Source organism: Tyto alba, unplaced genomic scaffold, assembly GCF_018691265.1.
Source record: "Tyto alba isolate M040663 unplaced genomic scaffold, T.alba_DEE_v4.0 Super-Scaffold_2, whole genome shotgun sequence".
NCBI classification, from domain to species: Eukaryota; Metazoa; Chordata; class Aves; order Strigiformes; family Tytonidae; genus Tyto; species Tyto alba.
Genome location: NW_024881282.1, coordinates 39,885,594 through 39,908,514, shown reverse-complemented (window position 1 = coordinate 39,908,514; position 22,921 = coordinate 39,885,594). Strand labels below are relative to the sequence as shown.

Here is a 22,921-nt window from a genome sequence, read left to right as displayed (position 1 = left end):
TTGTGCCCTTCCTTAAGGGTCGCAGAGGAAGGTCAGACATTTTCTGAAGGCGTATGCAGTCGATTCCTGAAATATACCACCACTGCTGAAATCAGTGACGAAGCAAGCCCTGAATTGATAACTGGTGGTGGCTTTGCGCTTATAAATGTAACTCATCTGCTGTGTGATCCAAACTGGAAAATTAATAGTGCAAGTCAATCACACAATTACAGAATCACAAAATGGTTGACGTTGGAAGGGACCTCTGGAGATCATCTGGTCCAACCCCACTGTTCACACAGGGCCACCTACAGCAGGTTGCCCAGGACCGTGTCCAGACAGCTTTTGAATATCTCCAAGGTGGGAAACTCCACAACCTCTCTGAGCAACCCGTGCTGGTGCTTGGTCACCATCACAGTAAAAAAGTGTTTCCTGATGTTCAGAGCAAACCTCCTGTGTTTCAGTTCCTGCTCACTGCCTCTGGTCCTGTCACTGGGCGCCACTGAAAAGAGCCTGGCTCCATCCTCTACGTACACTCCCTTCAGGTATTTACACATATTGATGAGATCCCCCTGAGCATTCTCTTCTCCAGGCTGAACAGTCCCAGGTGTCTCAGCCTCTCCTCATAGGAGGGATGCTCCAGTCCCTTAGTCATCTTCATGGCCCTTCACTGGACTGTCTCCAGTATGTCCATGTCCCTCTGGTACTGGGGAGCCTAGAAGTGGACACAGTACTCCAGGTATGAACTCATTAGTGCTAAGGAGATGGGAAGGATCACCTGCCTTGATCTGCTAAGGCCAAAATCTTGACTTAGGTTGTAGATCTTAAATCTGACCCTCACCCTTTTATACATCCCTCTTCCTGTCCAGAACCAGTGCTCTGCTGTTGGATTGGGTATAAGTAATTGGCAGGTTGGCAGGTTTTTCTGGTGGATAGATTATAATTCAGAAGAAAATATTATCAGTGTTGACAATTATGTTGACAAGATGGAAAATGAATCCTGTCAAAGGAACATGGTGATGCTCAAACTTTCCTGTAAGAAGACTCCAATATATGGAATGTATCTTTTGCTAAACTAACCAGCAAAGATACAGAATTCAGACAGAGCCAATTTTACTGAACCATTCTGAACCACTGGTTCAGTAAACCACAGCGTGTTCTCGTAGCTTTTGTTTGTATTACTAGGGAGGTTTTTATGCATCGAACACCCACAGAATGATTCCTGTGGCATGTAGCGCACCAGCATGAGTGCTCTAAATCAATTTAGTTCAATTCAACTCTGAAATTAAGTTTATATTAGCCTTCTGCCCAGTCCTGGCTTTCATGCTAATGGGAATTATGTGAACTCACAGTGGATCACCTTATCAGATAGTTCATTTCAGTGTTATAGCTAATGCATATAGAGCAACAGTCTTCAAAAAAGGTTTTTAGTTATTACATACTTTTTTCCTCCTCTTTTCCAAACCTTTATGCCTCCACCTCCACAGTCTCAGTCTAACAAAAGCTGCACTAATAGGGAAGTAGGGAATCAGACAGGTCATTACCTGTCCCATTGTCCCCAGTAGTTTCCTCAGTACAGGACTGGAATCCACTGTCTGTTCAACCCAGATATATCTCACGGAGCTGCACAGGGCATGTCTGTACTGTGCAATGTACCTCACTGCAGCAATCCCTGACCAAGTCGCTGTGCTCAGCTCAGTGCAGTTCCATGCAGAGGTATTAGCCTGGCCCTGGGAACAGCGCAGAGCGTTAACGTGCTGCCATGCCTGTGCTAAATGTCCCAAGCCCTGTAGGACTGATCAGTCCGAAGGCAGTGGCACTCTGACACAGCTCTACTGCTGTCAGCTGTGGAGTGGGATTCTTCAGCACTTGCCTGGCCATTTTAATGCCACACTTTATGGAAACAGCAGAGAAATACCTGCTGTTCTCAGAGCAACCATGTATCTCAAGTTCTGGCTCACCAATTTGAGTAACAGGTTGCCTATTGGCCTCCTGTCTAGTTCAGTGTTCACTCCAGCAGCATCTGCATTCTCTGGTGGTCAGCCTGGGGCTGACTTTCAGCGGACTATTTAGTCTACTCTGGTACCTGCTGATACTGAAACAAGCTCAAAACCCAGCTTTTTTCTGACTCTGCCTGACCTAGGGCTGTGCGATAATACTGCAGCCAGTCATCCACGATGCTCCGAATCTTCCTCTGCAAATTCCTCAGTTCTCTGGCTGCACTGATGTCGTTTATGTGGCTTACAGTTGCCTCTGGAACTTCAGTTTTTGTCAACAGCTCTGTCAACCTTGGCTTTAAAAAACAACAATGGAAAAACAAATTAAAGAACTTAATGATTCCATCTGGTGTTTAACGGTGCTGACACTGGCATAACACTATTAGATGCCTCAGAGATACAAATACCTTCTGAGTACACGTTATTGATAGAACAAGGTGTAATTTAAAAGGAACTTTTAGCCAACTCAACCGTCACTGGAGAATATTTGCAATAGTGAATCCTGCTCTCTTCTAGCTTGGACAAAGGAGACTATAAATACTGAAAAGCAGAGTAAATGCTCTGACTATTTGTCTGCTTGGCTGGGCTCATGAAAACTCCAGTGGCCAAAGAAGATAGCACTTTGCACTATGCCAAAAAAAAAAAAAAAAAGCATGAAGCAGATATAACTTCTAGATGTTTCACTGAATCTAGAACCATTTAAATATTCACATTCCAAACAAATGCTCTATCTTTAATTTATTGTGAACATATATAGTAGCGGTGTGATACACCTAACAACGTTTTACAAACAATAAGTCATACATCACTGTATGTTTGAAAGAGCCCTTGATAACTATGGAAAATTAAAATTAACAACTAACAAAGTTAGGCCCCTCTGAAAAATCTAGATGTAGCTTAAAATTACTATAAAATTAATTCCACACAGAATATCCACTTCATGCCTTAAATGAAATGCTTCTAAATTAAAAATAAATGTGTTTAATGTTGTGCTCCTTGATATTCGTTTTTTTTTTCCAGACAGAAGGTGGCTATGGCAGGACTGCCGTGATTTTATTTTTGGTTTATTCATTCTTTAAGTTAGAGTAGATACCAGATAACTCACTCTTCTCCAGCTGTAGGATTCTCTCCAGTTAAAATCAAAGTGTATTTTTGAATTCTACACAGGTTTTGGTCTTGTTAATTTCTTGCATAAATCAAAATAAGCCTAATACCTGCTTCTTTACTTGCAATTAGTCAGCTTACCCACTGAAGGTTAATGTAACTATTTTTTATTTCTTTTTAACAAAATCTTAGTTTGCATGACAACATTCTGTATTCTCTAAAAATGTTACAGATTCTACCATGCCACAGTGTGACTATTAATTTAAATCTACCTGAAAACACTCCTCTTTCTGTTTTAGATTTGCTCCTGTGAATTATACCCTACCTCACCCTTTCAGAAGAAATTAATACAATGTCTCTGTGGCTAAACATATTTGAGGGCTAGAGAGACAAGAACCAGAATAATTTATTCAGAATGAACTCTCATCTCCTCTAAATCTTCAATACTTTGTCCAAATTATCTCAGCTTTGAAGAAAATAATTTTTACCTGGTGGAAAGTATACATGCAAGGGAACAACTGAGTGACAGGTAGTGCCATTATACCTGGTTTTAATGATCTCTTATTATGTTGTTCTTACTTAGGGCAGAAAGAGCTGAAAGGATTAACTGGTTTCTAAAGGTGTAGCCAGCAGCAGGATATGGATTATGTTGTCTGCTGTCCAACTCCTCATAATGATGACCATGCCTAGTGCGGGACAGTTCTCTGGGTAAAGAACTTTCATAGAGAGCATAGACTGACATGAAAGTGGACGCTAACAGGACTCCAAAAAGAATGGTATTAGTCTTAGAATCTATCACTTGAAGAAAGACATATATCCAACATGCTTAACTGGCTTTAAAGAGAGTATTCATCACTTCTGCTATGGTGATTCACAGTTTTCATTGTGTGGCATTTAATTATTTGTTGTTTTATGAGGTTTAACTGTTCAGTGTCTTTAATTATTTGGATCGCAGACAACTGAGAAAAAAATAGAACTATTTTAATTGCTGTAAAAGGAGAGCATTTGATTTTTGGAAGAGAGATTAATTGAGAGATATTCTTGCTGACTATAAGTAAAAAGCACTGTTTAAAATTCAGAGGAAAGATCATTTTAATTAATAAGAAACAAAGGGCAAAGTACAAAGACAAATGCTGATTTACCTCAAAGTTCAGACCATTTTTGGTGTTGTCAGTTAATCTCTAATGAAATAGCAGGTACAGGCATTTAAAATGCCACTAACTACAGCTGATATCCTGATGTAAGCAAATGCCATGTTCTCATACCCATTTTCAAAAAAGTCTGATCTTTCAAAATAATTGGTTCTTTTGGGCCAGTAGTGTTTAAAATTACATAAATCTGCTTGGAGGAAGGAGGACAATAAGATGGCAGAGTACCATATACATCTGGTGTGTGTTGCTGGTGCATCTCTTAATGAGCCAGTGTGGAGTCTTAGAGAGTAGAGACCCATAATCAAACTAAAAAGACTCAATAAAATCTTTTGGTTATACCTTCTTCATAGGTTTTTACCGACACACCCTTGTGCCAGTAGAGTAATTGAAGACACAGGTTCCTTCTGACTCAGACCTTAGCTGTCTGCCATATGCTTTCTATATTTTTTTCCAAGTGGAATTTGCTATGTCAGCTATTTAAAGTCAAATCCTCTTAAAGTCAAATTCTCCACTTCAGTGCTGTGTCAAGGAAGGCTTCGTGTGTAAAGACATAGGTCTGAACTGAGATCTGTATAAATTCTAAACACCTACTCAAGGGTGTGAATGAGCCAAAAGACTTATTCCTATTCTTATTTCTTACCCTTATTCCTATCATTAAAAGACTTATTCCTATCCTTCCTCCAGTTGTCCCTATTTCCTTGTAGTCCCTCAGAGCAGTGAGCCTTCCAGTTCCACCAGGGGAAGATATCCAGTGAATTCCTCATGATGCTTCATCTTCCCTAGTTCTTCTTTGAGAGGCTCAAACTCTGTTCTTCCATACAGGAAGCCTTGTTCTGGTGGCATTTCAGATGGCAGTCTTACAGGGACTCAGAAGTAATTCTATTATTGTTATGGCTCAGCCATTTCCAGAATTAGAAGGAATAGGGTATTGTTTCTCATCGCAGTGTTACAGAGGGATTACATCTTATTAAGGGAGTATTAAGAGCCTCTCAATCTTCTTTAATCAAAGTACTGTCAAACTGTTAAAAAAACCCTAAGGTCCAGCTTATGAAACATAGATTGATCTTTTATTTCCAAACAAATAAAAAATAGGTTAGATTTTGAATATGGTAGTTTACTACCTTTATTTTCCATCATTTAGAATGTTTCCTTGCCCACATAAGCAGAAAGGTGTGTGAGTGAGAAGTTGGGAGGTTTTTTGCTAATGATGGTGATGTTAGATGTTAGCTGTAGCAGTTTCATGGATCACGTTCCAGCATCTAAGGCTGTGAGCTACACATTGTGAAACTCTCTTACGAAATGCCATTTAATAACTCCAACAAATATAATTTCTCAGAAGTTCAGGAGTTAATCTAAATTTCTCTTAAAATCAATGAGACATGTACACATGACTCTTATAGACCTGCAATGTGTGCTTTTACATTTTCTATATTTTCACATATAGCAGAAAGAAGGAAATAAACTCTGAACAAATAGAATTTTGTTTTTGTTTTACTTGGCTTTCAGATTTCTTCTGCTTTTCCAACAACTGTTTCATAGCTATCTCTTTCCTGACTCCCAAATCACATAAATCTCTTTCATGAACAAAATATTTCAACCCAACTATATGGCAGCATTTACCATTAAGATGTAGGGGTTTGGCTGGATAATTAGCCTAGATAGACAGCCAACTCACTGCATGAGAGTGAAGACCAGAAAGATTTGGATCAGGATTTCTTGGGGCTTCATTCAGTAGCCCCCATCTACAGCACAATACCTACCTCAGACTTGGCTGTCAATGCACTTAGTATTCTCTCTTGTAGACCAGAGCATTCTAGATAAATTACATGTAATATTTAACCATCCTTTCTGAAAAAAAATGAAGATTCATCTGTGTTCTAGCTGCACCTATAGAGTAAACACTGGATGTAGGGTGGTAGGGACTTATCAGCCAGAAGTTGTGAACGGGTAATACATTAAACAATTAAGGAAATCAGCCAGAAAAAAAAAAAAAAAAAAAAAAAAAAGCGCAGAAATAGGAACCTAAGTACATAGAAATAACTGTCCCTTTGGACCAGACATGTAGTAGGTGGATATTGGCACAAATCCACTGGAGTTTATATTTAATCTCCAGAGGCTCTTACTTGATCACTCTGTGGCATTGCACTTAGTGAATTTAAAAGGAAATAAACTTGGGAAGTGTATTCTATGGGAAAACTCATCACTTCCAGAGTGTGCAGAGCAAATAAGATTTTAAGAGGGCCTTACAAAAATGCAACAGTGTAGCAGTTACAACATACCAATTCTTCTAACTGAGGCAGAGCCACACCCTGCAGCGGTGACAAAGACAAGCACACACTTTCATGTTGCCACTTGTAGATCAAGGTAATTGCAAAGCGCCCTGCAATCACCACTGTGATGTATTCATTAACCTGAAAGAGAGAAAAAGGAGATTTACTAACTCCACTAAGTTTTCCTATTTATGTTTGAATGGAAGAGGCAGACAGAAGTCACAAAGGGTTATCCAAGACAGTTGGTCATAGGTGAGGGAATGACCAGTTACTTTAGGCTTAAGTCTACAAACAAGTTTTAGTGCTGTCACCCTCATCTGAACCCTGCAAAGTTAGCTTGCAGCGTAAAAACTGTGAACAGAGACAGCTCCCAGCCCTTTGTCTGGATGATTTCTGCCCAAAGCAAATGTACTGACACTGGTTTGGAAGGTGCTGCTGTATAGCAGGAAGACCTGAGAAACTCTCCTACCTCCCAAACCACTCAGGAAAGCAGGTATACTTCTGAGGCAGAGGCTGTGGAGTCAGACATGGCCAGGCTCAGGAACCTCTAGTCCTTGCTTGCCTGTTAATTACGGTTGCTGGTGAGAGTGGGCAGGACTGGGATAATGTTTAGTCCCCAGTAAAGAATTAGCATTTTGACACATACAAAGTACTTTCTTAAAATCATGTTACTAAAGCCATTAGCATTATCTGTGCACACAGACCATGAGGAATGCCCTGGTGACATAAAGAAGGGGACTTTTAACCACTTCCATGTAATGCAAAAAACAGTTTGCACCAGCCTTTTCCAGCCTCTGACACTCCTGCCCATTCAAACAAAGTAAATATTGCAAAAACTAACAGCTTTACTAAACTAATTTCCATTTTCATGTGGCTCTTGAAGAACATCAAATTAATTTGATATAGCACATAATTCACATTCTATAATCTATAACGTTCTATAATCTCCATTTGATAACCCAAACTCTTTCAATGATTATCTGCTTTGATTTTTACAGACTTTGTAAAAACCAAAACTGCAGATACAGCATGATATTTTTGGAAGTCTCAAACTCTTGCAGATTTTACAGAATAAACAAAAGTCCAGCCCCAAATAAGAATATCCGCCTATATGAAACAGTCATAGCAGCTGTAAGAATTTTATTGCCATTTGTTTGAAGTTATTCCTTCATATCAGCTGCCAGCCTCACAGTATAAGCCAAGTAAAGAAAACCTGGTATGGGCTTGGGCTGGTATGGGTTTGGGTTGGTATGGGTAATGATACCCACTCATATAGAGGCTGTTGGGAGAGCCATTCTTTGTAAAGAGTGTGTTAAAGAAGAAGAAATGTAAGAGTCATGTTCCTTGCAACTGAGACACCTCAGAGAGACCAGAAGATGTGAAATTAAGAAAAAAAAAAAAAATAAATAAATAAAAAAAAAAAAAGAGGCAAGAACAACTGTAAGAAAAGTCAAGCAATAAATACTACCTGTGCTATAACTGGCTGGGCAAGCTTGCCATCCCGAGGCCATTTCCATTCTCTGACCACCTCTTCATCTTTATTAGTCACCAGACCTCCTTCCTGATTATACATCACTGCTACAGTGTTGCTGTAAACAAGCAGAAATATGGAACCTGTTTTTCCTGGTGTATCTCAGTAAAAACTAAGGAATCCAAGAAGCTCTCTTTGATCTATGAGTATTTAATTAAAAGCCACTTTGCATATCCGCTCCTTCATCGAGCTTTTCTCATGCTACAGGCCTGTGAGGCAGGTATAAATTATTATCCCTGAGATATACACAAAAGAGTCAGGTTAAGTACTTGTTTTAATAATTCAAATTAAAAAGAAACTGGTGTCAAATGGCGTGATTTTAATGCCATTTCCGCTTACTAGTACATTCCTAGGAGTTCTAAAACATTTCAAATTCTATTGTAAATTTAAAGGAAAAAACAAATCAGGTAAAATGGCATGTAGATGTCATTCATGTATGATCTTCAGTTGACAGTTTCAGGAACATTTTTATGTCTCTATCATTAATAAGAATAATATGTATTCTGATGCTTCTTTCTTCTAGCCATAAGCAAATAACACTGGTGACCTGCAGAAAGACATACATTTTGAAACACAGAAAAGTACCTCAAATCATCAGAAGTTTTTTTAAGTGGATTCTGTGTATTGATGGTCTTCCCTGGACACAGGGGATTGGAGAATTTGGGGGTTTACTGTTTAAAGTACTAGGGATAGTCTTGGGTTTACTGTTTTTTCTCACAACTTAACAGTACAGCAACTGAATCTTTATTAAAAGATATGTTTTTTCTTGAGTTTCCACTGGGTTTTCAAAAATAAATACATAAATATTAACAAGGACAAAGCAAGATGCACCAGGAACACTGAGATTTAATGCTTGTACTTTATATTTTCTATGTATTTTTGCTTGCTTCTCCATAATGTAAAGTTGGTCAGTATAGGTAAATTTGCTTGGTTTGATTTTATATCCTAATTGGGAATTGTTTAAAAAGTTTTTTTTTTTTTATATTTTGGACTCTTAGACTTTTTTTTTTTAATAAACAAGGGCCAGATCCTTCCACTAGTTATGAGGGCATTGAACTACTTTTAAAGTCCTCTTATACAAGAGCTGAACAATCATTCTCTGCACAGCTCCAATAAAACATATTCCTCCAATCCCAAGAGCCCATTCAAGATGGTAAGACAATGAACTTGTCTTCTTTAAAAATGAAGGCAGCTGCAAGTTAACATGTCCCTCATTTTTAGCTACTGTTCTCTTCAGAGCATGAAATTTTGATCCCAGATGTCTTGAGTACTCGAAAGTCACAAAAGGAGCATAAAAGAGGAAAACCAAGGAAAAGACTGGGCTATAAGTAGGAATCAATGATAATCTTTGTCCAGATCATGTTAAGATGAAGAGAACATCACAGAGAGATATAAACAGAGAGTAACATTATCCAGAAGAGAACTACTGATGTTCAATTTACATGCTCTGGTGGGCCTGAAACTTTGGAGGAAATCACCTGTGTATATGCTTTCCACAAGTGGGGATCTGCTCTTTACAACTGCATTTGAAATCAACACAGAGGATATTGAGAATACCAGTGTTCATCCTGCAGCTTTTGTTAGATAGGTGTAAGTAGCCAAACAAATCCCTGCAACTGTGTTAACAAGATGCTGTAGCAACAACCTGGGAGATTAAATGAAACCCAGCAAAAGAAATAGAATCAAGAAAATGTAAAACCATGATCAATACTTTTTAAAGGACTCTTCTTGAAACATGCATCTAAGATCTAGTGAAGACAATTATAGTCTTAATTTCCAACCTTATTAAAACCAGACCATACAAAAAGGAGCTGTAAGGGACTTACAGAAGGCAGCCAGACACATTTAAATAGAGGGAGGGACCAAACAACTCTGCAAATATTTGCTGGTGGCCAGACACAAAGATTCTTTACAAATAAAGTTCTTTGATGTGTGGAAATTATTCAACATTTTGTCAGTAGCTCCTATTTCTCCATAAAGTTATGCCTTATGAGGATTGAACAATATGTAGAACAAATAGCATTTGATCAGCTCTTTTTACAACCTGTATAATGCACTGCATCGTGAGGCACTACAAAGTGGAAGCAGTGGAGGGGGAAAAAGCATGTCTGCATTTTGTCTGTGCGGAATATGCATCTGCAGCTCATGTCATGCATTCAAGGCAGCCAAAAGGCCCCTTCCCAATTGCCTGCTGTCTCCTTTCTGTGTGGAAATTTTCTATTAAGCCAAAGTGCATCCTGTCCTCACAGCATTGGTTTCACAAATGAGAAATTCAGTTTTCAAAGTGATTTCTGTCTAGCTTAGCAATTTAGATAACACAGTGCTTTTTAGCTGCTTGAAAAAATTGTGTCATTTGACTCCTAGAGGGGACGGATTCCTGCACCTTCAGATTCCTTCACCTCCAGGTGACCTGCAAACCAGATGGAAGTGGTGTTCATCTTCCCACACATGTAGATGTCAGTCTGCTCCAACGCCCAAGTATCCATGGACTTCCAGGCTGTCTGAACAAAAGTTTGGTCACCAAAGACTGTGCCTGGCTTTATTTTTTTGAGTGAAGAGGGTAGATGAAAAACAATCAATCAGAATAAACCCAACTCATTGTTAGCTACCCAACTAAGATATGACTCTAAGCTGCAGAAAAACCAATTGTGTTGCACAAGATAGCACCTTTCTCATGTCTGTTGTGGTTTTGAACATTGTTCACATCTTTATTTAGATTAGAGCTTCATGCTCTCTGCTCTAATTTGCAGCATCAAACAAGTGCATCTACCTACCTGCTAGGAAGACAGATGCTGCCATGTCCAAAAGGGGTGAAAGTTCCAACTATAGAGTGATCTGGAGAAGGGCTAAATATGTTGGTATAGAAACCCCCACACAGGAGATTGCAGCAGCTCTGGCAAACAGCAAGATACTCAGAAGGATAGATGAAATGAGAATCAAGGAGTTAACTTGTTATAATTCTCCAGTTTCATGGCTTCTATTACATGCCCCTACAGAGAACCCAGGCACTAACACTCTCTATCAGCTCTGTATCCTGGGTATTGGGTCCAGGTGCATACAGATAAGTGAAGCTCCTAACCCAGTCACGTCCTTCCTTGAACAAATGGGTTGGGAAGTATGGAGGATGAGCAGAGCTCTAAGTAAAAAATCTACCTGCCCAACAGAGCTAACATGGCTGGTATAGTCCAAAAGTGACCCTCCTCACAGGAACAACATATGAATCAGATATATGTTAATGAAGCACAATATCTGTGGTGGTTTTCCCTGTGACAGAGCAGACTGTTCCAAATCCAGTTTGATGACTGTAACTGATAAAGTGATCTTTGTTCAAGACAAGGTTATACCCTAAATGGATTGCAGTTTGATGCCATTGACTTTTCATGGCATTTTTCATTCTGGAATATTTCTTTCTGAGGCATGTCCACCCACTTGACACATGCTGGGCTTTGTTATAGTCTGACTACGTGGCTATAGCTCTGGTACCATATAAATACAGTCTGATAAGAAACAAACAAAAGAATGACATCTTGTTCTTTTTCATGTAGTTGAGTCTTGAAAGCTGTTCAGATACACATGAAGTCTGAATCTTCCCCCTGTAGAAGTTCTCCCACTACCCCTCACACTCCTGCTAGAATTCACATGTACTGTGTAAACAGAAAGGATATTAAATGAAAGATGAGCCATCGTTCAGCCCATAGTGCAGTTTTCTCTGTGTTGTGCCTGCTTTCTTGACCACTGGGATCTGAGGTTTGCCATATGTCAGCTCTGGTGTGACCGTCATGCCAGTCTGAACTTTCCATGTCTTGGAGAAAGTTTCTTCTTTATGATCACCATAATGCCGGAGAATAATTGGTTTGTCAAACCCTACATCTTTCAGCTTGGAAGTTTGCTGTTCTCTGTTTACACAAGAGAGGAAAAAATTACACCTCTGATTAGTTCTTGCTCAGCAGAATCCTCAGGCAAGACTTCCATTTAGAATGAAGTTTGACCCCAGCAGAAAACATATCTTGATTTGTGAATTTCACAGCTGAGAAATTATCAAGGTTACTAATTTAGCTATGAATTCAGGCAGCCTCACAAACACCAGCAAGCAGCCCCATCGCCTGTTGAATTTGTTACAGATATTTCAGTGCTTTGTCAGTGGACTCGGCCTACGAGTTGCAGTAGAGTGTGGAGGTTCAGACTTCTTACCGATCAGCATGGCCAGCATGAACGATAGTGACAACTTCTGGTTTAAAGTTTTGGCTATTGTACACTTGGAATTATCTTAGCAAGTCACTAGGTTTATATCTTCAACTACAGTATGGGTAAAATGCACCCAAATGTTTGTTCTTGTCTAATCTCCTCACTCCTACTTAATGCAAAACCTGCTGATCTTCCAATTCCCTCCCCAAGGAGTATCAGCCTGAAGTGGCAGAATTCTGTTTGGTTTCATCAATAACCTTTCATTAGGACCTCTCTACAGCTAATGATATGATTTTGCACTCTTCTAAATCGTTTTTCACAGGAGAATCCTGAGGAGCCTTGTAAATATTGATGATAAATATTAAACACATTACTCTCAGATAGAAAGGAATCAAGTAAATTGCCCAAGATCACATGAGTCACCTGTGGTGAAGCTGGCACTAGAGCTGACTGCACCAACCCTCTACACATGTACATAGCAGAGATCCTTTGACTGTGCAAGGCAGTCAACTTTACCCCTGTTGAAAGTCTGTCTACCTGATTCTTCTTCTTCATCTTTACCATCCTGTATTCCATACACCTATTGTGCTACTCCTCACTGCTATTGCTTACTTCATCTTCTTAAGAAAGGACAACACTTAAGTATTTTAAAATATCTTTATCTAACAGCCAAACTTATATCTATTTCAGTCCTATGACTGATCTTGAGAAAGAAGCAGAGAGAGTTTGAGGCTGGTTAGATTAACCCAAACCTAGGACATTCTGCATGTACTGTTCTACATGTATATATGAGCACATGCATCCATATTTTTATCTACTAGTCTTTAAGCAGTTATAAAAATGTGCAGGTCATCAGAGTAGTATTAGGTAAATGAAGCCATTAAAGGAAAAAAATGAGCACAAAAGCTGGTCAATGTTGAGAAAAGCTGATTATGTAAAACATCAGCTGATAGAAATCAAAGGAATATTTTTGTCTGCAAGCCAATATTTCTTGCTGTTTCAATTTTGCCATAAAATATTTCTCAGTATAAACTTTTTGCTGACCAGGCTAAGAATAAATATTCAAGAACACTAAGCCAACTCTCATGGCACTGACACAGGAATCTGGTGACAGCATCAGGGTATTGTAATACGAGGAGCAGCATTTTACTTCCAACTTGATGGGCCAGCAGGGTCTGCAAATCCTGTAAACATGCTCAGGTCCAGTGAAAGTGAATACTTTGCTTGTAGGGAGACCCTATGACCCTATTTGTGGCATAAATATTGTCAATTAGATGATTAAATTGTATGACTGCAGAGCTTTTGGGAACAGTAACATGGTAGACCCCAGAATAGTTGTACCATAGAAAACCACAGGTATCCTCAGTGTTTGGATGAGTTCTATCCAGTTCTTAATAACTGCAGACTGGGGTGTACCAAAATCCAGCATCCAGAAGGATAAAGAACAGGTACATTTCAGAGCGTAAAACAGGTAATTCTAAGACATGATATGTCTCATGGGTGGGAGGACAACAGCACTCATTTAAATAATAAGAAAATATTATGTTTCCAGTATAAGCCTCAAATATTAAGCTGCTTTGTTGCTTTTCTTTTTCTTGGCTTTGCAAACACATTATACAGCTATTGGAGGGTGACATACAGAGGTTGGTCAAACAATGCAAACCCCAGTTTTTGCTGCAGCATCAATTCTTTTGGACTTTGGACTTGGCTACTCAGCTCCCCAAGGAATAAAGCAGTGATAATAATCTGTCCCACGATGAATAATATGCTAGCATACTATATTTTACAATGTACAATACATCATAGCATATACACTCATACACAGTGAAAACTGCTTGATTTTATACAGCTACTATCTTATAAACCTATTATTATGAATGATGATTTTTCACCTGAGATACAATGCTGATTTTATTAAATCTGAGTATGTTTATAGTTTTGCCAGTTAAACAGCAGGATATGTAACAGCTGAAATTCAGAAACTGTGCTGTAGATACAAAATTATACAGGTTAACTTTAATAACTGCCCTTACAAGTAATCAGTGTTCAAAATTAGTGATCAGCAAAGATTATTTTCATTTAAAAGTATCCTGCTTTATAAATTCCAGTACTTCTTCCTCAGAGAATTGATCAGGGACGGTAAATCTTAACTATTTCTGACAGGAAACTAAATCTTAACTATTTATCCTCCATCCCTTGATACTATTTTAGCACTATAGTTTGGTACTCAGAGAATGGATAATGTATTTGGAAGCTACCATATTTTTTAAACACATAGTCAGTTCTCTATGGGGAGACTCCAGGGTGTTAAGGCTATCTTGTGCTATGTAAAAATAGGAGGCTTAAGTACAAGCATCATGAAGAAGTCTAAAGGCCCGATTCTGGCCACAATATCTTAGGGCAATCTTCTTTCAGGCCCTGGCAAGGCAACAGCAAATTATCAAAATGTGAAATTGTTTTCATGGACTATGGTTTCTTTTGCAAAAGATATTCAAACGGTTTTTCACAATTGTTGGAAAGATTATCTGCAGATTAATCATAATCAGAAAATACCATTTTACCACTAATCCCTGAAAATGTCTCTGTTGAGATAATTCTTATCTTCCATTATAGTAGCTAACATAAAAGTATATGTTTCTCTTTCATGAAGAGTGAAATGTTAAGCAGAACTCTAGAACAATAATGTTCTCCAGACTAGCATGTTGGTTTGGTTAAGTGGTCTTCCATAATCTGTATTCTACATCATGAAAACCTTGTCATTTATTCTAATTTTGCTTATGGAAGTAAAAACCTCAGTTTGTTACATTTGTTTTTGAATTTGTTCTGGCCTCTCCAGTGTCCTCACATAAGGCAGCTTCTGGTGAATATCTTCAGAATTTGAGTCAGAAAGTTGGAAAATCCAACCTACAGAAACAGAATGAGAGATTAGAATTAGATGCATAAGTAAAGACTGATGTTAATGTCAGTCTTGTTTTATGGCATCTGTCAATAGAAAGTAAGGTTCATTCACATGAATACAAAGTGCTGAAGCTTTGGCAATTGCCTTCTTAAACAGATTAAACAGATTCTTTGCCCTAAAAAATGCAGTTGGAGAAAGAAGGAATGTGCATTGCAGGTGCCTTCAATTCAAAACCAGAAAATTGTGTCTAGGAAGAAGACAGGTATACAGAAAAATTGATTATTCATGTAAATTTCAGGTTATACTTTCATATGAACTACCTTAACTTCCCACATCAGTCACAGTCACTGATCTGTGTGCAGCCCAGAATCACTGCTGAAAAAGGATGCAGGTAATGCAGACTCTAATTATTCTCAGCAGCTGTCTGGAGTAGTTGGAAAATTAAGACATGCATCAGTTTGAGCAGCAAGAGCACAGAGTTCTTTTAGTGCGCATTTCTGTAAGACGTCTGTGGTTGCAGCTGCACTATGGCAGGTATATTTTACTTAGTTCACATCTGCAGCATTTGTGGATGATTTCAGAAGACCCGTGGGAGTGTGGAGGAAGAAGTTTCTTAACTTCTGGAGATTCTCACTCTCACTCGATTTTCTAAAAAGGTCAGAACACCCAAGATGAATGGTCAGGGTGTGATCTCTAGTCAGTCTGAACATCTTCTGTTGCAATGGTTACTATCAAGAAAACAGATTACTTGATGTAAAAGTCCAAATGAAGTGATAAAGAATGGCTACAGACACAGACTGTAGAGAATGGGCCTAGCAATTGTTAAAATTAATGCAGAGAAACTCAGTTTCCCTAGATTTACTGTTTCACTGTGAACAAATCAGAAAGCAAGTTAGTCAGAAAAAAGAACTCAGTGGGTTAGAATCACAGTCACAGAAATGCATGACCTGCTGCTGGGTATTCCCTTCATCAAGTGAAAAATAAAGCCGTCACAACAGACCAGGCAAATGGGAGCTCCCAAGAGATAGGAAAGGGCAGGGACAGTTTAGTGGAAGCTGATTGTTTCAACCCCTTTGACATGCATCTGTGATTAAGAAAACTCCAACAGCTGCCTGACTATACAGCGCACTGGCAGACCCACTGGTGGAGTGCTGAAGGGATGCGTGTGTGATCTTGATATCACTGAGACAGAAGAATAAAGAGGCTGCCTGTGAGCACAATCAGTACCCTGGCAAACTTAATAGCTCAGAGACACCAAGAGCATGCAACTCTGCAGCATAGCATTTCAGAAGTGCTGTTGCTCTGTTACAACCAGAAGAAACTGGATGCCACATTTTGAGAAAACAACAGAAGAGGGAGTAATTCCCTTCAGTGCCTATATATTTGTTTACAGAGCTATTATGCTGGGTGCCTCTTTTAACTTTCACCAGCCAAGGAATTTTAGTTCTGCAGTCCTGGTGGCACCTGACCAACTTCATGGCTGGGATTAGGAAGAAAATGAACAAATGCCTTTTTTTTTTTTATATCTCCCCACATGGCAATGTTCTTAAAAAAATCCATAAAGAGGTGCAGAGTAAGCAGTTATTCCCTTCAGATCAAATCTGTCCATGTTTTAGGCAGAACTGGTATAATGCCTTGTGAATAACTTTTCAGTTAGTGCATTAGTGCTCCCATTCAGGGCAACAGTTACTAAGTCAAATATATGTGGTCAGACGGTTTCCAGGAGGGAGAGGCTTAAAATATCTGAAAGCTGTCATTCACCCTGTATTCTGCTAGCAAAGAGTAGTGGACCTGCAGTGGCTGTATAGAAAACCTTGCTGGCAGATGATCAGAGATAATCAGAGAAGGACTGGGTATTTAAAAACAGATTGTATCCAAACTGCGGGAGGGTTGTTACTGCTTGCCAACTATTCCCTTCTCATGCTAAACCACACTTTAGTCAATTCAGGCATTCAGAACAGCTGTCCAGGTACTGCATAATTCTAACCAACTGCTAAACACCAGCCATCCAGCTGAGCTGCCAGCTACTCTTACCTCTTTCCTCACAGATGCTGGATGAGAGCGAGAAGCTGATTGTGATGGATGACTGGTCAGCATCATTTTGCACAACAAGTCCTAAATGGGAAGAAAGTAGAGTGAAATGCTTATGATCATACATGCAAGGGTGAATCAGCTTTCAAAAACATAAAAGCAAAGTTTTTTGTTTTGTTTTGTTTTGTTTTTTAAAGAGGAAGACTGCAGTAGCACCTGGAGAGCTGGAACAGGCTTGACCCCAACCTATGGTTCTGCACGGAGGATTACTGACACTTGATGAATGAAATGCTCTGGATGCAAATTATTTTCACTGGCTCAATGTGTTATGACTCTATCACTCACCTTGAAAGAGGAGACTAAAAATGCTTTGATAAATGGCTTGAAATATTGCCCAGTTTCACCAGCTTTGTTCTTCTAAGTGTTTGTACCTCTTGCTTCAGCTGCAAAGCTATTTCATCATGTCCCAAAACAATGCTTTACAGAGAACTGCAGTATAACAAGCTATAAAGTGGAGCATGTTCGCCTACCCAGAAAACAGAGAGTATAGTCTTAACAGAAAGCGCTTTTTTTCCTTTTGCAGCCAAACATTACAACACAGCACATTTACACAGCACAACCTTACCTTTACTTCCTAGAGGCATGCTTGATGCTGTCTCAGATTTTCTTTTTTCCTTTGTAGTGCAGGCTGGTAGAGCACAGCTTTTCTTGTAACATTCTTTTCTGATGGCAGTGATTTCACACTCTATACATTTGGACCCCAGAACAGCACTCTCAAACTTGTCTGAGGCTTGGCTTCTCCTGGATCTCACACTTTTGTATGATAATGACTTCTGATGCCATGTACAGTAATCAAGCCCCTCAGTGAGTTCTCTCCAGCTACAGGTTAGCACATTCACAGGTCCCTGAGGGAAACCAGTCTTATACCTAGCAAGGAGCTGCAATTTCTCTCCAAGTTCCTGTAACATGTTGGCAGCCACAGACTCATTCAACACATTCAGTGGTGAGTCCTCATCTGCCTGTGGGATCAAAGATGTTTGGGAGATCTTTGGGTTTGAGTCCTCTGTAGTGGTTTTACACAGGGAATGACAAGTTACTTGTTGCAAAACTGGGTGTTTTTCTTTTCTTGTATCATCATTTAAGAAACCATCCTCATGCCTTTCCATACACTCCCCTGTACAGATGGCACCCCTGCCTTCAACTGGGCTGAGGAGAAAAAAAGCTGTATCATTAAGTGAGAGCAATAACAATTAAAGAACACAGAAAAGTGACCTGTTAGCTTTGCTACCTGAAACATATGTGGAAAGGCTGGCAATACTCCCTTTCACAATTGAGACTGAGCCACATTAGCTTCCAAGGAAGACACTCCTATATCAAGCTCAGAAATACCTGGGCAGAGCAGCACGAGGAGATTTAATGCAGTCATTGCCAAACCAGGGAGTTTCTGCACTGACAGTGTATGCTTTGGACCATGCCTGCTGAAGTGCAAGGTAATATAATGTAACATGCTGATTGATTTCTTCTCTCCTATGGAAAATTATTTTCTCTTGAGTAAAATGGTAATCAAATACATCCAAAACTTTGCTTTCTTAGATGTAACTTTTAGATATACCAAAACTTTGAGTGTCTAAAAAAGTCTTCTCCAGCAGCTGCTGATTCTATATCCCTTATTTTGTGTTCGGCTTTCTTTTTTTTTTTCCCCAGCCTGTGAACTCTGATCTTCCATGGTCATGAGAGGACCATCTTTATTTTAAACTGTAACAGTTTAATTAGAGGATTGCCAACAAGTTTTAGGAGCTTTAAAATCTAAAATACAAAGAAAGTTTACTGAAAATGCCTTAGTCCTCAAGCCTCTAAAGACACACAAGCTTAGCTGTAACAACACAGTTACACTGAAACCCCCTCCAGTTTCAATGGTAGCTTCTTACACTCTTTTAGTTGAGTGCATGCAAATGTGTTCATAGACTGAAACAACCTGGAGTTAATTTCAGAAATTCAAAAGTAAGTCAGGCAAAACAAGGTTTGTCCTTGGAACAAAATTATACGTTTAAAGCAAATGTGATAAAACATGAATTTAAAACCCAATTATCTGGAGGAGTCACACCCCAGAGAATGCCGTGAACACTTAGTACATTAGTCAGCAGGCATGAACTTCATGAAATCCACAGAGATCTGCATCTAGCAATGTGCTGCTGTTCAGTCCATGTCAAAACAGTAGGACAAGGCTATTATGTGGCACACTTTAGCTAACTGCTCAAGGTTTGTATGTTAAACATATTAAACCCATGAAATTCTGACAGCAGAAAGGAACACTAGGTACTACACTTGGAAGAGTTAGAGTTGGGCATAGGCCTCTGTCACTTTCCCACTTGTGTCCCTCTGTTCACACTGTGTGGCAGGGTGCCAGTTCTGGTCATGTGCCTTCCACATCTCTCCCGTTCTGCCTTGGCCACTCAGGACTCCTTTTTGTGTCTTCCCTGAAAAATTAGTTGACAGAAACCTCCCTGTTCCCACCAGCGCTGGTGTCACACTATTACCTGGGAGTAAAGCCAGGGGAAAGATCTGTAGTGAAATATGAGGACAGTTCTTCTGATACCATCTTGCCCCTCTCTTTCATTCTCGTTTTCATCTACAACAAAATGAATGTTTCAAATTAAAGACTGGAGGAGGTGTGAAGGGGAAGAGGGATGTAGAAGAATATCCTAGATGTAAAAGAAAATACCTGATCAAAGAAATATACAGGTCCTGCTTCCAGCGCTGCAGCTGTAAACATTGGTTCCATTACTCCCTAGAAAGAAGAGGGGGTGGAGCAGCCCAGAGGAAAATTGTTATGTCAGCAGGCTGTGAGAAAAAAACTGTTCATGTTTTTTACACAAACAGTGAAGCTGAGGAATTATTTTCTGTGTGAGGCCTTGAAAATCTGCTTCAAATAATACAGGAACCACCAGTGTATGAATGGGAATACATTAATGTGTCAAGTGGATTAAATTACATGAAGTTGATTACAGAACTGAAGATCAAAATATCAGCTTTTAATAATTTACATTCATATGACTGTGGTGTTTTCATGAGATATGACTTACAATTATTTCTGAGAATAGTCCTCAGTTTGTTATGTGAAAAAGATGATTTCTTGCATCTGCAGTTATGACTTAGTGAGTATGTCAATAAATATGCTTTTATTTTAAAAAGGGATTCTATGACTCTATCATAAATATAAAAAATGTATTTGAAAGATACCAGTGTGGGGACCCTTGACTCTGTGCAGCCTTTCATAACCTACCAAGACTGCACACAGGTACAGAGATCTGCTGTTGGGGAGGCGCTCACTGTAGCATATCCTAACACACGTATCTGTACACATGCCTAATGCAATAGCTCCTTAGCACAGTAATATAAGGAGTCTTTCTGAAGCACTGGTCCAGATAATGGATTGTTTTGTTCATTTGAATCTTGTCACTTAAAAGCAATTTTAAAAATGAGCTCCAGAGGAGGCAATAAACTGACTTATTTTTATATTCACAGCATGTGTCTATTCATGCAAACTGAAAAGTGTTTGCTTTGTCCCAGTCTGAGTGCATAAGCAGCGGTTTGTGCTTCTCAAGGTGACTTTCAGCAGTAAAACAGATTAAATTTCTTCTTAGAAGCACTCTTTGCATCCTTTAAAAACCTGTCCTCCAAAGGATGTTGATGTACTGACACTAGTTTATGCAAGCCAGGATGTCTGGATTACGGCTGACAGGCCATAATCAAACTGGTGTTTGATAAAAAGAAAAAGAAATCACCGAGGAATGTGGAAAGAAGTCCGCAGTGAACAGTGTTAAATGTGAATTCTTTGGCTGCTTTTGTTACTTTTAACTCTGATTTAGCTACTTCACCTAAGTTTTAGGTAACATCTTAGAGAAGCAGTGGTTTCAGAGTTAAGGAAGCCTTTTATCTTGTCCATGCTAAGGAAGACACTATTAGGTGACAGCTCTCATTCCCATAGTGAGTGCTATGGGTGATGATGGCTGAGAAAGTACAAGTGCTCCCGGTCCTCAGCAATTGGTGAGGAGGAATACCTTTCCTTCTAGAGTTTGTAAGACATATTTGCTCTCATGCAAGAAATATTTTCTTTGTTTACATCCAGCCTTTAGACCTGATATTAAACCTCTAGTCATAAAAATTGTCCCACTGACTTTGGTGAATTTTTAGAGCTGAGTAAGGACTGAGTTTTAGCCTTAAACTAGGAAAAAGAGTATTAAAGTGTCATAAACACATAAATAATGGCATCAGTCCCAGAAATAGAAACAAATATAACATCCCTCTGTTCAATTCTTCTTGGGACTGACATAGGCCATTTACTCCCTAGTCGTCCCTCCTCCCCTTCATTCCAGGATTAATCCACAGCTGTCAGAGACAGCTCCCCCACTCCATTCCATGCCATTTCTTGACACTTACACACAGCTTGAAAAGAAGACACAAAATAAAACACAGCATACCCTGAAAGAAGACTTTTCCTGAAGACTGTAACTTCTTTTGCTAGCAAAATAGTGCAAAGGGAGCTGCCTCCTTGGAAGAAAAAGAAGAGGTGAGTCTCTGTGCTGTCTTTAAGGAAAGTGTTTCAAGTCCTGCTGCTTAGTTACCACATGTTTTGGACTGCATTCAGCCCTTCCCTTAACTCCCCAGCCACTGCCTGCCTTTGTCTGGGATACTGGTTCAGAAAAAGGAATAGTCACTGTGAGAAAACAAAAAACCCCAGTATCTTCCTCCACCTAAAAATGGTATTCACATGTCTCTTCTGGCCTACAGCCTGCCTGTCTTCTTATTATGCTTCCAAGTATAGCATGAAGTTGGAAAATGTAGCATTCATTAATATAGTGTGTATTAAATGCTACGAACAGCGGAATGGCAATAACAGAAGGACAAAAAAAATCTGAGCTGGTAAGGGCATGCTACAAGATATAGCTCCTTCTGTCTGCTTCTAAGAGACTAAGTCCTCTTAAAAGCAGCCAGGTGGGGAACATGGAGTCCAGCTGTCAGTCTGTTCACATTAATGTTCTCTTTGTTAATGCAGTCAGTCCAGCTTCTTACTCCCACTTTGCAATTTTTTCATTCAGCATTCCTATCTTTGCACATTGGTTATCATGCTATTATCCTGTATTATCTCTTACACAGAGTATAGTGCTAATTCTGGAGCTGGAAGCAGTGTAACCTGGAAGGTGCTTAACTTTGCTCCTTCCAGCATGCCCTCTTCTCTGCAAGCCTCATGACCACGGCTTATGGAGTGCTCCTGGGCCCAGGAACAGCACTTAAGTGCAGCATCACCACAAACTGTTGGGACACATCGTTAATCCTGCCTCTTCTAGCACTGCCCATTTTCTTTCACTCTGCTAGGTCTTATTCATATCCACTGTTAAGTAAAGTGCGACTCCACTCTACAATTTATTTTCAGCCTACTTTTTTTAAGGAAAGGAGATTTATGCAAATGTCCAGTTTCAGGCAGATTTGGTAGAATAACATACCCAAAGATAATGACCCTTGGACACACTTTGTGAAAATCAGCAGCTAGGTAACAACAGGGGCCCAAGGAAGTGTCCCCACCAAAGAGGCAGGCTAAACTCTGCTGGACTGTGTGGCACAAATCAGCTGGCCAACTCCACATGTAGTACTAAAGCACAAGCCACCTCTGTCGTCATTGCGATTCACAATGCCTCAGTGATTATGAATGGTGCTGGAGTCATTCTGGGGAGGAAAAAAACCAACCCTCTGAGAAAATTGGCTTCATGAACTCA

At 39.5% G+C, this 22,921-nt stretch overlaps 1 protein-coding gene across 1 annotated transcript; it reads right to left on the bottom strand.

The window, feature by feature from the left end:
- Positions 1-11,696: 11,696 nt before the first annotated feature.
- On the bottom strand, positions 11,697-21,722 carry LOC116965711. The gene is made up of 7 exons (XM_033010169.2): positions 21,629-21,722; positions 19,870-19,935; positions 19,685-19,776; positions 17,773-18,353; positions 17,151-17,231; positions 15,022-15,121; positions 11,697-11,928 (listed from the first exon to the last, which is right to left on the bottom strand). Exons 2-7 carry the CDS (start codon positions 19,927-19,929, stop codon positions 11,697-11,699), a joined length of 1,146 nt encoding a protein of 381 aa, XP_032866060.2. The 5' UTR covers positions 19,930-19,935; positions 21,629-21,722.
- Between the last annotated feature and the right edge of the window lie 1,199 nt (positions 21,723-22,921).

Bases quoted from the DNA above. Each gene is read 5' to 3' on its own strand.
- LOC116965711 (XM_033010169.2), bottom strand. From the start codon at position 19,929: ATGGAACCAATGTTTACAGCTGCAGCGCTGGAAGCAGGACCTGTATAT. The intron at 19,777-19,869 runs GTATTTTCTTTT...ATTTTGTTGTAG, and splicing joins CTGTATATTTCTTTGATCAG to ATGAAAACGAGAATGAAAGA. The intron at 18,354-19,684 runs GTAATAGTGTGA...TTTTCTCCTCAG, and splicing joins TCCCCTGGCTTTACTCCCAG to CCCAGTTGAAGGCAGGGGTG.